This window comes from Spea bombifrons, chromosome 4 (assembly GCF_027358695.1).
Source record: "Spea bombifrons isolate aSpeBom1 chromosome 4, aSpeBom1.2.pri, whole genome shotgun sequence".
NCBI lineage: Eukaryota > Metazoa > Chordata > Amphibia > Anura > Pelobatidae > Spea > Spea bombifrons.
In genome coordinates, this window is record NC_071090.1 from 71211871 (window position 1) to 71229806 (window position 17936).

A 17936-nucleotide genomic window follows, 5' to 3' on the forward strand; every position below is an offset into this window, starting at 1 on the left:
GCTTAACCATTAAAAGAACACTATTTAGTAAATAAGGGATTGATTCCATATTTTTAGGTGGTATATCTGTCTAACTGTAATCCCACTGGCTGTAACTATTTTTCTGGTGCCCCAAGCCGTTTTTGTGCGAATTTGTTCGCACCTGAGTCGGAAAAGATCCATACCCATCTCACAGCTACCCTTTTACGGGAGCAATTCTTTTGAAGATCTACCCACTACTCCCCATTATAGAGATTCTAATGTTTAGATCTAGTGGTGTACCATTACCACCGCAATAAACCCTATCATAGTCCTCCTTCACATATTCAACATACATAACTCTCAAGGTAGTGTTCAGAGAGCATTTATGACAAACCACTCAGTGAACACATTTACCCCACTGGTGCCCACTTTGCCTAAGGAGATTCCATTTGGTCACAACCATGTATTTGCATATTGTGTGTCATTCTGGAAAATGTGCCATTTTTCCCAAATCCTATAAGCTAAATACAATTCCAGCGATGGGCACTATGTTAAAAATTCACATGTATACCATAAGAAAAATATCTTAACATCTTTTCTTAGGATCTATACGATTATTCTCCCCCATTTTGTGTCCTAAATGTAAATGAGGTGAACTGAGAACAGATAATGCAGTCCTTGCCACAGGCTTTTCACCTCCATTTCCAGGTTACCTTCTAATATTAATATTTCTAGAATTACACCGAGAAAAACTGCAAAAATAAAATGAATGAAATTACCTACAGAGGCTGTGATGGCAACTGTTCCCTGCAAACAGTCTCATAAGCCTGTAAGCCAAGTTAAAACAGCGCTTATTGTTCTAAATGCCTACGGCTCTAAGGCTTTTTAGAGAGGAGAGCTCAACATCCCAATGACATTAAGAATCACTAATCCCCATTACATTGACTGCAGTCTATACGGAGCTCAATGGTGATCGCCTATCATGGTTGGCAATAATAACCTAACATAAATATACATATATAATTGAACTCAGGTACACACATTCAATAGGACTGTTGGCAATTTAAATATTGGCCCCAAGACTCAAATGTCTAATACATTTCTAGCTATTAACCACGCATCAGTACATCTCTGCCTGATTAGATTTCACTCCAGCACAAATGAGCGCACCAGTCAGTACATTTCTGCGGGAAGGAATACCCTCAGGTGCTGCGATGGGTCCCTTAACCAAATCAGATGTACGTCGCTGGTGTGCGTCTCAATTCACAGGAACGCTAGCTGCTTTTTACCAGGCACAGGATCCCTCTATGGGCTTCTTCAGAGCGATACAGCAGCGGGTGCACCTGTAGTCCACAAATGACTTAGTGCACAGTACTCTGATATACAATGTATTTTTTGATTCAGAACAAAACATTTGTTGCAATTTTGATAGATTTCACGCAACAGTTCACTGAAGACCAGTGTTTAACAATTTTTATTTTTGGGAGTGGGACTGTCAAGCACCTCCCAAAGGGCCTATGATGCAATTTCGTGCTTAGATGACTGGGAAATGAACATGATAAAAAAGGAAAATGAATGGGCTCCACTTAGACAAATGATGGCATTTAATTACAAGCTCCTTTTATAAGGATTTAAAATGTACTGTAAACACAATGATTTGAATGTAGCCTGGAAGGCCATGGACAATGCTGATGTTTCAAGCAAACTATACAGATTATTGCGTTTGAAGCCTGCAGTGACCCGGAATCCCTCCTTGAAAAATGGGTTATTTGTTGTGCTCTCTGGCTAACTGGGAATTTCACAGCTTAGTGCATATATATATATAATATATAATATATATATATATAAATAAAATCACAACATACTGACATTAACAATAAGCTACTTAACATGATGTTAAACAGGTTTGGAAAAAAGTGCTAAATCTGCATCCCTTCGCAGAGCTTACATTTTATTAAGTGTAGCGGAAAAGCACATTTAAAGGCCCTTCAAAATATAAGACTAGTGGAATTAGTGGGATTTTAAGAGTGAGGGTGCACTTTAGAAACTCCATGCTTCATACGAGTGGTTACAGAAAACTAAGCCCTGCTGGAAAGCCCCCCGTAGGGCTGCTCGTATGACCAGCGTCACTTTCTATAAAGCCTCCGCTTGTATTCAGTGCAGAGGCTTCTCCAGTAGAGGGAACACGTGGCTTGTCTACAGCAATAATGCACAATGGAATTCCGGCGAGATCATTAATAAAATGATAAATATGTTTTACACTAGTACATGGCAATTTCCCTTTTAAACACAATTACACAAAGCCGTCGCGTTCTGCATGTCTGCTTAATACAAATACAGGCAAACCAGAATGCATCGAGCTGCCCCTCCCCCCGTACATAGCTTCATCTTCCACTGCATCCATATAAACCTACATGCATACATACCAATGACACAAGACAACACATGACAATCATACACGTCTCCCTGCTGTCTGATACAAAATGCAAAGATATGGACACTCACGGCTGAGCTTCTGACAGCAGCCAAGTGATAATTGTGCATAATTCACATGTGATAGCCCAGTGGAGGCTGTCAAACCAGCACTATACATGAGGACCAGTCTCTGGGCAGGATGGCAAGCAGAGTTTAGGTTAAAAACCCAAAGAAAAATAAAGGCAGGCCAATAGGTACACCCCAGCATTGACATCACATGTTTCATGGGCAATACAAGTTAGCCGTTACAGGCATTTAATCAATATGATACTAGATTTATAGAATATAACAAAGTACCAATTACACAGAAAAATGTTTAACCTCCATGTACTCTGTTAAACGGCAAGCTGAAACACCGCTTTACTGACTATCCATTCGGTAAAAAAACATTTAGAAAATTATATTTATGGGCTTCTTCAATGGGCACTCAAGTGGAAATTAAAGGCTTGTAAAAAGGCCCAACCCCTTTGATCGGCATTTTTTTACAGCACAAACTAAATTTGAGAAGTTGGCTCATCAGAAACCTTTATTTCTTTTCCCCTCGACAACCCACTGCATGCCGCAAAAAGCTGCAGTACATGCATAAACATGGAGCCTTGTTCCTAGAAAAAAGGGAACACTGTTACTGCCTCCTATGATTCCTTTTTTTCTTCAAGCAAGTTTATGTATGCATTTGAAATCTGAAAATCCAAGCAATATATATACTTTATGCTTATTTCTGTAAAAATAAACGGAAGCCGGTAGAGTCCTACCCACTTGAATAATTTCAAAGCACAAGTAACGTGTGTTTTTCTAAAACGTCTGTATCCAGCACTGACTGAGCTCAGAATCAACCTGCGATTTTGCAAAACTGATCTGTTCTATTTGCAATGACAGGACACTGGGGTACGATACCCAACACTGCCACTAGATGGAGCAGCAGAAAACCATTCTCTGCGCCACCTTGTTCAGCCACTCCTGCAAGGCAAGGAAACATGAGGCTCTCAGGCCCTTATTTACCCATCTACTCCATCCCTTTGAATCAGTTTTACCAATTCTTTAGGGTAACTTTATGCACTCATGCTTTCTTAAATGGTTATTGCAATTATTTTTGATCTTAAAACACATTCCATTTTAGAGGCATTCTAAGCAAAGTTTAGCAGAGGATATATGAAGTGGGGTGAGCAAGACAAAAGGGTGATTCACCTACAACTGTATAAAATATATCCCTTTGTGGGGTGATCTAAATGGAATATATTTTGAAAAGTATTTGGGCCACTTCATGCCCAGAGACTTAATGTATGCTTTTCCCTCTGCAGTAATAGTAATGAGATGTACTATTTCTCCCTGCCTTAACTTTTCCCCTTTATGTCAATTCAGATTGCATCACCGACACATTACCAAGTTTATTACAATACCCAGTATCCAGATCTGACATTGAAGTTGGTAGCCATTAGCATCCAACTCCTGCAGTGCTTATTCACAAAACACTGTCAACCTGTGTTTTAGTTCAGAATATGACAACAAATACCAATACATTTTGTCTACTAGATTTAAAGAATCTACGGACAGTTTATTTAATTTTTACCAACCTGGATAAAGCTCTACCAAGAACATGGCAACATAAGTTATACATCACATACAAAACTTAACTCCTAAACAGTTTCTGCATTTTGTAAGCATGGTCATAATGGTGCAAATTTGTGCCACCAGAAGTTATATAGTGAGAGTAGATCATGACAGAATGGGCATTGTCACCCTACCACTTTCTGGACATTTTGGAAAGCGTTGAGCTGTCAAGAGTGCAGCCTTACATGTCTGCAAAGCCACCAAGAGTGGTGCTAATCAGGTGCCAGCTCTGAAATGCTTCTAGCCACATGGGGAGCATAGATCATTAACTCACTGACAGGCTGACAGAGCTGCTGCCACACGTCAATCGGAAACAAAGGACTAGCTTACAAAATCAAAGACCCAAATGGAGAAGCTGCAAGAGAAACAAAAGGCCTAAATACAGCCTAACCAACAGTAGGTAAAATACACCTTGCACCACAGCCTATGGCCTCCAGCGCACAACAGGGAGAGCTACAGTAATACAAGCCTGCCAAAACAGACATTACTTACGCTTACAGGGTCGCCTAGCTCCTAAGGTTATTCACAACAAAAACTTGCATATTTAAAGCAATGTGTTGCAAATACCTTGGCAACGGGTTCATGACTGCTTTCCTACATGAGACAGTTGAACTCCTTAGCAGTCAAGTGACTCTGGAGCCAGTGTTTTTCCTTGCGGGAGTTAACGTGGGACCTTCTGGCAACAAATGGGCCAAGCGAAATGCTCTACTACTTCTGTTAAATATATATCTGCCTTGTCTGCAAAACAGGATTCCAGCACAGCAACTCATTTTATTTCAGTTTGACTAGTGACAGATACATAATTACTTTACAAACAAGTAAGCGACTTTCCTCAGGCTTGGAATACTAACTGGATGATAAAAGAATGTTTAAGGGAAAAAAATAGTGTTGATAATCTCGTTGCTCAAGTCATTTTACAAAGTGTATTTACACAAATGCCAATTTAAATTAGGGAATATTTACAGGTTCTACATTTTCCTTAACCTGCTGTCACTAGGAGTACTCTTTGGCAGGCTGTCTAAGTTGGTCTCTTACAAGCGTTCCGAACATTGCAGGTTATGAAGGAGCCAAGTAGTACAATCAGAAACCAACATTGTTTAAGAACCTCATTTTTTGCACTAGCCCAGAGTATGCATGTATACTGTCAAGAACCTCAATCGCACATTTTACACACAACTTTGGTACCTTACTATCCAGTGCATGCTTGGCACAATCCAAGTCGTAACAGTGCCAGATGTGCAGGCTTTCCTATAACATTTACAGGGCAACATATCTTCGCTTTTAGCATAATTTAATTAAACTATCTTGTGCTTTGTTTGACAGTGTAATTTTTTCGAAGACATTCCTCATGGAAGCGGAGATCAGTGGCTCAGAGCAGCTGGGCCACCAGCCTCTTCACTAAAATAGTTACATGTGTTTTGTGTACAGATCTATATTTTTTTATTTGGGAAATGTGAGATCTATTTTATGTTGATTTGTCAACGGTAAACATTTTCATTTTAGTTTGTACGGTTTGACTTTTTGTCAGGTATGATAGCTACATAAAGGGAAAAAACCTACAAGCCACTGCCTCTAAGCAGTACTTGTGCTCCCCATAGCAGTGCAACTGCACACATCGAGAGGGATTATAGCCACATTCTGTTCTAGTAGAAGTTTAGAAACGTTAATATGACTGCCAGGAGCTTAAGACCATGTCAAACCTCTTAATGTTCTTACACTTGTCTTGTCTCTTGAAAAGAACGTTACAACTTTTGTCTGAAAATACAAACAGATCCAAGCTGAGCTCTTTCGCGCATTACAGTTAAGGAAAGCTGGTATAATTAGTGAATGCCATGTAATTAGCACTTTGCAATTGTACGTCTCTGCAATCCCTGTACCATTTCCTTAGTATACAGGAAAATATATATAATGGAATAGGCAAGAGCTCGATTGTATTAATTATATTCCTAACCCACCCGCAGTGTCTACGTCAGCCAGAAGAGCTAAGCTTATGTAAGCACATTGGTTATTGAAACCATGAACCAGGTTGGTTAAATTAGGAGGAAAAAAACAGTGTCAGGCAGCAGGACAAAATACAGCTCCCATGAGGGCCGTGAGATTTCTACCTCATCAATAACCGCAGAGATGCATATACTGCCTACAGAGGAAAGCTGCAAGATTTGGAGTGCTGGATTCCAGACACCGTGTTTCTTGCCCGACATCACCTTGTTGTTCCAATGTGCCCAATCAGATTCTCTTTAAGCTTCTCCATCGTGGACAAGTCTCAACCGTTTTAGATGAAAGCTATAAATCCTCTACACAGACAATTTTTGCCCCAAAACGAGGATGAAAAGTATGCAATTACCAATGGAACAGCCTTATTACACCTTAGTGACTTGATTGTTTCCAATCCTGAAAACAATTCCTTTGCTGAATATAGGACAATACCGCAGCTGACAAGCACCTCTGTATTAAATTAGGATCCCTCATTTTGTCCTACCACATACTAGGTTAATAGCAGACAGCCCTCAAAGTTCTGGTATTTATTTAGAAATTTAGTTATGCGTAGCATGTAAACGAGAGGAGAAGAGTTAAAATAGTTTTATGGAGACATTTATCCCAAGTCGGGAAAGTTATTTATTGAAAAACATGACCTGCAGCGGAAAAGGTAGATCTCAGTGGAGCACAACATCTTGAAAAATAATGCAGAAATCTCCATAAAAGCTTAGGGCAACAAAAAGGTTACCTCGATTAAAAGCTGCATATTATAGTATTTAAATATTCATATTGAGTAAATTAAATTCTACATTTCTAAGTGGATTTGTCATCAATAAAGTATCCATAAATGGAGGAAAGTGTGAGGGGACTTGGTAAATGGTGGTGACACTGTTGCCACCTTTAAAAATGAACACCATTCTTTATTACCGTGCATCGGGAAGTACATTATAAAAATGGTGGGTGCATTAATGGGACCAACTTTAAAAACATGCAGATTTACAGAACAAGAGGTCTAGTGCTCCCGCTGCGTATTGTAACAACTTGAAGCTTCAACCTTTTCCAATTCACATGAGACAAGATAACCACTAAAAGCTTCAAACCATCACAGAGCTGTTACTATTGACAGTTATTAACATTCCCAGACATGCAGAGAATGACAGATCAGCTGGGCTCGGGCTGGCAAGCACACCACACCTCGCTCGCTTGTCACAGAGCAACACAGAAGAGCCGGACACCCTCGGCTTCAAACTGTACCTCTAGCAGATACAGACTGACCCTACACCTAACCAGCTGAGCTCTATTAGGACCGGACTACATACTTATCGGTCCAAGGGGCTTGGATGCTTAACCCTCTGCATGCTGACAATCATTTCACAGGGTGTTGCAAATCCTCTAACTCTCACAGGACAATACTAAATCTTCGTTCTACATGCTGACCTCAAACTAATCGGTTTCTTCTAAGTAATAGAAGATTCCAGTTGCTTTTAGTTTTTTCAATCCACAGGGCGCTTTACTGATCACCATGGCTTGGTAATTACAGCAATAATTCTTCTCTTGAGTTCTGTTTAATTATAGTATGTTACATTTTCCATGATATTTAGACACTGTTTCAGCAGTTCAAGTCCCAAAGGGACGATAACACCTAAAAATGAAATATTACTTGAATTGAAAACCACTGTAGTCACCCAAAAACATTGCAAGCTTTGGTCATGAGCCAGAATTTAGTTTTCAAAGTTATTCCCCTGTCAGGGCCACTGTTTCAAACTGATCCCACCCCCCTCCCTCCCAGATACCATGCTATTTACTACACGGGGGTCTCATGAAATTTTTGATTGTTATGTTATTACATATTTTTGCTGTTCTACCTACTCATGTAAATTGGACACTTTAACCGAGCGCAACATTAGACTCAACCCTACTACTGCTAAGTGCATCAAACCACTTCACATTTATTGGCAGATAATACAAGCACCGATATGTTGTTGCCAGCAAAACTGGAAACAGGCTTAAAGCACAACACTTCACATTTCTGGGCGATGATTAAACTTAGGGAAATAAAAAATGCTAGTGCAATTAACATTCTGGCTATCAGGAAATGAACGTTTTATAACAAAAAAAAGTGGTTAAACTTTGTATCAGTAATCAAATACTATAAACTGCTCTGATGCTTGCACAGAAGCTTTCAACCATGTACAACAGGTGAAGTCTTTGTGGGACCCTCTGCTTTCAAAGCATTAAACACATACCACCCTTCCACACTTCTAACAGAGCATCTGTGAAGACATTTCCTATATACATAACTGCCCTGTAGGTGGGTTCATAGCCGGACATGGGCAAACATCCTCCCATATGGCAACTAATGGAAGCTCTTGCAGGTTAGAGGACACTGCACTAGGTTGAAAGCAAAACCGCCAAATGCCATATCAAATATTCATTACCAAAGTCAATTTCTCTTCAATGTGTGGGGACTAGCCTAGCAGGTCTACAGAAAATTTAAACCTGCCTTGAAACCTTTATAAGAAGAGTTGCGGTCAAACAGATGTAATGTTCATACATTACATGTATTACTCAACAATGGGTAGATTATTCCCTCTAACCACCTATCCAACTTGGCTTTTCTGCTTTCATTATTCCATCCTTTGCTTTAAACTTCCCTGTAGCAAGGGCTTATACCTATAGTCAGATTCCACCGTAAAACCCACATACTGTGATTCACAGATGCCTTGACGAATTCTGAATAAATTACATACATCGAGCTGAGGGCCAAAATCAATAATCCAAACTCAAAGGTAATCAATAAGGTCTGCACGCGAACTATTTGCATTACAATCTTAAGAATATGGAAGATAAGAGCAGCACTTCTAAATCAGAGCCACTAACCTGTCTCCTGTAGCTCCGCATTATACGAGCTACTATCAAACTAACAACATGCACTTCCAACCTCCAATTCATATAAACAAGGACCTTCAACAGCCCTGAGAAGGAAAATATACACATAGGCTGCGTTTCAAGAGGCCCCAAAGAATAATGAATGGAAGTAAAGCCATGTTTATTCCTTTAACATTTAAGTGGACAGAGCCAAGTACTAAGTTACTGCAACATGAGGCATTAATATAAAGGGCTCCTGATCCAAGGAGAATGTCAGGGGAGCAGGATTACCAGAGCCAGCTACTGGATGCGGGGATTAACCCTTCACCACTCATAGTAGACAATGCCTTCTCTTTGCTGCATGTTCCTATAGCCCAAAGTTTGGAGAGAATAGCCAGACCATGAGAACATGGAAGTCACTGCTGCCACGGTATATACCTCCCCTGAATTTCTGTAGACCACTGCAATTTTCGCTAATTGAAGTGTAAAACATTGGATTTGGGAATAGTGACAGGTCTGCTTCAAGCACCAAGTATCCTACAGCATATGACCTTCACATACACACAACATGGAAACCACCCAGACGTCTTGGATCTTCAGTCTTGGTACCTCCTACACAATCTTAGCATGGTTTACTTGGACAGTAGCACATTTTTTTTGCATCCAGTGGCAAATTTCAATGCTTTATGCTTTCGTTTGCAACCTATTCTCCATCAATGTCACATCCCTTGTCTCCATTGTGTCTGCTGTATGCGTCAGTCTGTTTTACTGTACCTGCCAGTCTGTGTTTTGCAATGATTCAGACACTCGCCATCCTTACCAGCTTGTCACATCTCCTGTATTTCACTGTCAGCTTTTCTTCTCCCTTTCTCTACCTTATTGTGATGTACTGTTCAGCATATTACATCAGTCTTAAAGACCCATGGTGTGCAAATACATTTTAGTTCACAAAAAAATTTATCAATGTGATATTTATTCAAAGCTCCATGGTCAGCATTACATATTTTTGGCAACAAACTGCTGAGCATTAAATCTTAAGATATCAGTTAAACAGACATTATGATGTTAGACGTTAGAAGGCAAGGATGGAACAAAATTAGAAGACAAAGAAATAAGTTTGTCTCCCAACACAAAAAGAACAAGGCAGAATTGTGTATTCTGTTCTACAACCGTTTCCTTATCCGAGGAGTAAGGACACGATTGTACGAGTAAATTCTATCAACGGAGAATAAGTGTGACTTAAGCTAGTACCTTCTTTCATCAATGACACTAGAATATGGAGTAGCTTTACAGACAAGTGGTGGTAAAGAACACAACCAGGGCTATAACTATGTAAAAACATAATTGAGGCATTTATTGCCCCTCCGTGACCTAGGCCCTTCTGAGGTGTCATACAGTGAGAAATAACAGTACTGCACTTCTGAGATGGGTCAAATCAGTGAGGCCATTTTACAACTAGTTAAGTACTAGGAATCAGAGTTTGTGTACTTCAGAGACTGAAACAAACACAAGTTAGCTTTTATTAGGTTTCAGCAGTGAGGTATGAAAAAAAAAATCAGGGCTACATGAAGTCACAAAGCAATACAGATCTGACAACTCTATCATTGGCAGCAGAGGAACAAAGGTTGTGTGTAGGTGAATCTGTGGAGAGGAGGCTGCAACAGATTAAAACTTCACTAAAACCACCCATGTTGTCCGGTTTAAGCATTTCTGAGAATGCTGAAGTGTTATAATCATCAAAACATTTGCTCTTAAAAACTACTAATACACGCAGAGTTTAATATTAAAAGCTGGAAGCTTAGCTCAAGCTCTGATCTCATTCAGAAATTCTGCAAGGTCATAAAGCTTATCTCTGACAATTAATCTATCGGAAACATTCAACTCTACAAGCACACAGCACCCAGAGGCTCAGTCCAGCTGCAGTAAACATTTCGCAATTAATTAAAAATCCCAGCGTGCCCTGCAAGAGGAAACTAAACCGAACCGTATGCGCTGGAGGTCAGCTTCCAAACAATGTCCGTGCACAGATACCCACACACTTTAGGCAACGCAAGTCCATTCTCTAATACAGCTCAGTGTAGAGCCCAAATTCCCAGTCTAACTATTTGCTAAATCCATATAAAAGGAATATTTTATTCTATTGCATACAAAAGGGATTCATCACTGCATACATAGACTAGATTGAAGCCACTAATAAGCCCCCTAGTTTCCAAAAAAGATTACAATTTTAATACAAGCCTTAAACGCTTACAGAATGCTGGAACAATGTATCTGTAACCTAAAAGCGATGAAGCGTTGATCCTGATTAACAAAATATTGTACAATATACACATGCAAAGATCTTTCTTCATTTGGAGCCGCTGAAAGACCAGTTCTAAGGAATGGGGTAACCTCCTCGAGAAGAGTTTGTGTACCAGGGATGTAGGGTACAGTAACTGGCAGCAGCACCCAGCTGTTTAATGTGGAAAGCTATTCACATAGGTGTTTCAGGATAAAATGAGTCTCGTATAAGTCCTCAAAAAAAGCACTGTCACTTTATCACATTTCCCTGGAGAGAGGGAAAAAAAACCAAACAGGATATATATTTTTAGCGAGGCTACACCACCGTTTACCACTCAAATGGCAAGCCGTAAAAGTCAGTTTGGACAATATAATCCTTAATGTGTGCCTTTTATATCCATCTCTAAGCTCAGGGGTGAAAACACTTTCTCCATTTCTAATTTTAGAGGCAGCCCGAAGCCATGACTACAGTAGACCTTTTCAGAAATATATTAGTGCTTTTAATCTCAAAGGCCAAACAGTAAACAGAGGCGCTCGGACAAGGCTGCGCAGTGGCTATGAGGCTCCATGCTCAGCCTGCCCACCCCTGTTGGGGCAAGCAATAAAAAGAAAAGGCTTACAAAAAGCTAAGCACAGCTACGTCAATCTACAGGTAATTGAGCAGGCTCCCAAAGCTGCTACACTTCTCAGAGACACAACTAGAACATAAAATATCATACAGGGCATTCAATTCAATGAACCTCTTGCCAAGACCTTGAAACAGAAATGTTCTAGAAGAGAAGTGCTGTTAAAATAAATTAATATCTTCAAATGAAATGTAATTCACAGAGGTGAACTAAAGTATAGAGGCAGCCAATGATTTCTTATATAAAAATACTGTATACACTGGCTTATTTTGTTGAACGTTAAAGCAGCACCCAAAGCATGATATCATACCCAATACACGTTAGGAAGCCAGTTGCTGTATATTTACTGATGAACCTGATTTCAAAGGGAGAACTTTCCTGCATTGATTGGCTGCTTCAAGCAGCCAGTGGCAAGAATTGGACCATGGTGAAGGAGAGCTGCGGCTTGTACCTACGGTAAAGTTTGTTTTTATTAATTTTGGGAAAAACAATTTAAAAATGCATCCTGTAAGGGGCCGATAGCGAACAAACTGTCCGTATTGAAATACCACTTTTTACTGGTGGATTCACATTACGCCAAGATATACAGGATTTCACTACCCAATTCGTACGGGACAAGGTGTTGCTGCAACACTGATTGAGTTCCCCTGTGATTAGGATTACTTGCATAGGTCCATTTTTTTTACCTAGAACTATCAAAGCACATTGCACTTTTTAGAATTCAGATAATTGACAATATTTGAGTCCCGCTGCTAGTGATCTGTTTTAATTGCCAAATGCAGGGGGTAGTTTAAAGTAGAGCTGAAACAACGAATCGATAAAATCGATAATGGAAATCTTCGACAACGATTTCTGTTATCGATTAATCGATTCGTCGTTGGAGCACTAGGCTCCTTTTACTTACCTCCGCTTCTAGAGAGAGAGAGAGAGAGAGAGAGAATATTGCTTTTTTTTAATCCGATTAATCGACAAAATAATCGGCCGATTAATCGATTATTAATATAATCGTTAGTTGCAGCCCTAGTTTAAAGATTATCATGCATGAGATAAGATAGTTGTGTTGCTAAAGAGAGTAACAGCCAAGAATACATCATTTCCACAGCAAGTAGAGGCAGAGGTCCGATACTAGACAAGAACGCAGAACCCTGGCTGCCATACAATGTCAAATTCACAATGCTCAATGATTTGTCATTCTAAGCACAATCTAAAGACACATACAAACTAAGCATGTATTTTCAATTGTTTGAGAGCAGACTAGTTTAATCATAGCAAAGGACTCCAAAAACACCACATTCTCTTCTGCAGAAGATTAGAACTAAGTGCATAAAAAAAAAAAAAAAAAAAAAAAATAAGCACAGAGGGTGCTATAGTCTACCCTACAATCTGTTACCAAATTAAGTGTTGCATAAAAGTATAAAGGGTGCATAGCATTCACTCAGCATTGTTCTGTTAAATTGGTGAGTTGGTTCTAAGGCAATAGGACCTGCACTGACCGGGCTCACCAGTTTCGATCTTGAGATTCCAGGTACTGTCCATGGCCGACGCTGAACATTTCTAATTCTATCTATAGAATATTACTGAACCCTACTACGCTGACCTTAAAATACTAGGAACCCTTAACCTATATATTCCTAAAGCTGTCGCTTTAAATACATGGCTCCCCCAGAGCAATTAAAGGCACATTTGGCCTGACTTTCTAATCCCAGTCATAAAAGCCCCACACTGAGGTGATGCTTGATTAAATTAGCCTGTTGGAAATTCTTCTGCTAGTTTTCTTCAATACAATAAAAGCATTCTCCAGTTTCATGCTCTCTCAAACTAATAGCAAACAACTTCTGAAATTATGGCTACAATCAAGAAATACTGTTAAGCCAATGCTCTCACATAGAGCGATTATATCCCTCTATATTTACCGGCTGTTTGCAGGAAAAGTGGGTTTCTTTCCAATAAACTTACTTTATCTGCAGTCCCAGAGGCTGCCAGTCGTGCGATTGCGACTTTACATGCTCCACCACCAAAACCAGCGGATTTTTTGTAATGCCAAAGGAGTCCCGTTTGCCTGCTAAAATCCTTTCTGCCATAGGCTTGACTTACAAGGACCATCTGCGTGAATAAGACTGAGCTACCCTGTTGACTATCATATGACTTTGTGGTAAAGCCATGCAAATAGGCATCTGTTACTTCATTGTTATAAACCAACAGACCAGAAGAGCACTTGAGCCATAAAGTGCCTGCATGGGTACGTTGGCATAAGTGTCCTGCAGAGATCAGGCTCTGGACCCGCCACTCCACCAGACCTGTTAACCAGCAGTTCTTTTATGTGGACTAAACTTGTCAGAAATGCAAACATTCATTCTGCCAGGCAGTAACATAATATAGCCAATTACTTTAATACTAACAATACAGAGTTCTGTAAAGAAAAAAAAAATAGATTCTACCCATGGACGCTTCAACTGGAGTTGATTCAAAATCTACTTAAAATACTGTATTCATCCTTGTCTACAATAAGCTTTTTGCCGTTGGCTCTGGTAATCTCCCTGCAAACACAAGCGACACTGATGCTTCCATTGTCATAAGTATCAACGAGCATTGCTTTGCAACAGTATGTAGTATTCAGGTGCAGGTCTACTGTGCCAAAAAAGCTTGGTTCTCTACTGTATGCTTAAATAAATTGCTACTTGGATGCAATGACATTGGTTGTCATATCATAGCTACGGTAACTCACTCATTCCTATGCAGTCCACACCATCAGACTGAACAAAAAAGTGATTAATCAAAGCAAGCAACGAAGAGGCCAAACACATTGCAACACAAGGTTTTGTAGTAAAAGATCAATATCGGATGCAGATGACAATACCATAGTGCCCCCAGAGGCCAGAACAGTAATAAAGAATAGCAAATTATTAAATATTAATGATCACTGGGAATCGAGAGGAATGAAGGCTCGCAATGAAAAATGTGTAAGAGTAAATTAAAATCTGTATTTAGTCTCAGAAGCCCTACAAAAAAAATATATATATATAAAAATGTAGGAGACTGATGCACAGCCAGATTGGGTGACTCGGTATTTGCTCCATATCCAGATCACCGTGCATATTACTAAAAATGTTCTACTTCTGTCCTGTTATAAGACTTGGCAGAACACAAAATTCAGCACCTCTAAAAATTAAAGTTTAAAGATACCTACTCCGCATGTGAACACATTAAGTTACTAAATAGTTTGAATTAAATATCTTTTTGTAACAGGATAAGGAGATGTTGTCAATCCATGCTGGAATGAAGAGGCAGCAGAGCTGGTTAATTTATATACTACATGAGACTGTTTCGGGAAAATTTAAAAGCAAACATTTCTTAATATGGTGACTAATCTAAACATAATGAAATTGGCACTGTTAATTTACTCTGGTCTTTACTATTTACTTTTTATCTGTGTGGTACTGAACGGGTTAGAATCCACCAGCCTAGAACAATCCCCCTGAAGAATTGGGCTTTGTAAGCATGTCTTAATTTGTGTGTTACTGGCAATTTCTAAGTTCCAGTTGGCTTAGCAGCTCCAAGGGTAAAGCTCCATTGTCTCATAAAGGGCTTTCTCCAGTACAAAGATTATGGCCAAGAACACGTTGGGACCGGTCCAAGACTAGCTATGGAGAAGCACCCATGACAAATTGCCAAACCACTTCCTGGAACAGGGGAAATAAAACTTTTGCTGGCAGAATCGACATCACAAGGACAATGGAAAACAGCCTGCCCAGAATGCAGATGCCAGTGGAAGATTGTTTGGGGAAGTGCGTAAATCAGCATTATATATGCTATAAAGGCACAGGTGATGTGCAGCAGGCAATGAAATACGAACAGCTATGCCTAGCACACAACTTTTATTGGTCTATTTATTCAGGATTTATGTAGGATACCGATAGTTGATTAGATTATATCAAAATTAAGACTGAAAATCCTTAACCTTCATGTAACATATCCAGAGATTACTACATGTGAGCTAGATATTTGTCTATAAGACAAATCTCTCCTCAATATTAGTTGATACCTTTAAAGAAAAAACTAAGTAACCCAACTCTCCTAAGTAAGACCAATTGCAAATTAGCAGCAAAGGAAATTGGTTTCTGATAATGACAAAGCGAATATTGGCAGTTGTAATGCATTTAATTAGAATTTCAGTAGAAGATTCTGTATTCCTTGTACAGTAAAAATTAGAGTAAAATAAAGAAACTCCAATGGTTAATATATTGCAAAGCAAGCTTAAAATGTTCATGTTAATCCATTACCATGTCATAGCCTGCATTCCATCATTCCCTCCGATCCGTGAAATATTTGACCCTTACATGGGACTAAGTATTAAGTATTACAGGGGATATCTGTATATTGTATATATGCAAGACCCTGGGGAGATGAAGTTGTACTTACATTCCTCCGATGGTGACAGTGGCGCAGGTACGCTCTGAAAACGCTGGGACTGTGTCTGTTGCAGCACTTGCTGATCTGATGTAATCTACATTCACGTTCACCTAGCGAATGGAAGTGGGGGGAAAAAAAAAAAATTTGTTAAGAAAAAAGTAAATCAAAATATACAGTTCATACAAAAACTGTTACAAGGTGAGATTTATTTGGAATAAAATTACTTAAGCAGCAATCACCCTGAAGATCTTATGATACATTATCGTAGAAGGGCTCACTCTCCTAAACATTGAAAGTCAGACTCTAGAGATGTTTTGGCGAATCCAGACTCCTTAACAGTTTGTTCACATTTGGTTCAGTAGACATACTACAGTTTACACAAATTGTGGCTTAAGACTAAATCAGATAGTTACATAAAGCAAGGAGTAGGCATCATGAGATCTGTAGTCCAACCATAGAGCTCCCTTTTGGCTACACCAAGAGAATACTCAAAATAACCAAGCACTATATTTAACTGGTATGGATGCAGCAGTTTGCCAAACTGATTCATACAATTTTAATGGTTTGAATTCAGTTCCAACATATCCAGAAAAGTAACAAAAAAAAAACCGCACCAACAAGTACTGTAGATCAGTAGCACTGTGCTGTGTTACAGCAGCGCATTCTGCAGGATAAAGGTTCCTACAATAATCACAGGCTGTGCGCCTTTCACTGTTGTCTTCCATCTCTGACAAACTCACACTCATCAAGCCAAGAAGAAAAAGAATGACAGCTTGCAAGCTCTAGATAACTCTGTAAACCTTCCCAAGCTATCCGGCTTACTGTAATGGAGAGCAGTTCTGTAATACAAAAGAACAAAATCCTAGTACTACAGCATCCAGCTTCACACACTTAGCTGAATGACTTCTGCCGAACAATATATAATATATATATATAATCTTTATCCACATACAATATACAGTGGCACGAAAGAGTAAATGAACCCTTTGGAATTACCTGGTTTTCTGCATTAATTGTTCATAAAATATAAACTGATCTACACCTAAATCACAAGCATAGACATGGAATGTGCTTAAACTAGTAACAAACTATAATCTTATGTCTTTACTGTAACATCCATTAAACATTCACAGAGGTTGTGAAAAAAGTGTGGTGAAAAAAGTGAACCCTTGGATTTAAACAACTGGTCAAACCTCGGTTGGCAGCAATAATCTCAAACAAGAGCTTCCTGTATCTGCGGATCAGACCTGCACAATGCCCTGGAGGATTATGAGACCAGAACTGCCTAAGCTCAGTCATATTAGGATGTCTGGTGTGAACAACAGGCGTGGTCATTCCACAGTATTTCTAATGGGTTAAGGTCTGGGCTCTGACTGAGCCACTCCAAAACTTCTGTTTTTTGTAAGCCTTGCTGTAGTAGATTTACTTTGATATTTAGGCACCACCTATTTCACTTTACTTCACCGTTGGGATGATGTTTTCATGTGGGTATGTGGGGCCCTTGTAATGGCATATATAGTGCTGCATTTTCTTCCTGAATAATTCAACCTTCCCTTAGTCCACAAACATGTTCCCAGTAGCATTGTGGAGCCAAGATGCTCTTCAGCACACTTCAGCCAAGCAATTTTAAATTGGAGCGACTTCCTGCCATGGACTCCAGTGCAATTCCTTCAAGCCTTTCGATGTTAGTCTAGGGTTCTGTTACCTCATTGAGCATTCTGCCCTTTGAGT

The 17936-nt window shown here is 39.4% G+C and overlaps 1 protein-coding gene across 1 annotated transcript in view; it reads right to left on the reverse strand.

Moving 5' to 3' along the window:
* SND1 (staphylococcal nuclease and tudor domain containing 1) overlaps positions 1–17936 on the reverse strand; it is a 288682-nt gene that overhangs the window by 182433 nt on the left and 88313 nt on the right. The window contains exon 12 of the mRNA XM_053464995.1: positions 16215–16315. Coding sequence (XP_053320970.1) covers positions 16215–16315 — 101 coding nt within the window. The remainder of the gene's footprint in view (positions 1–16214; positions 16316–17936) is intronic.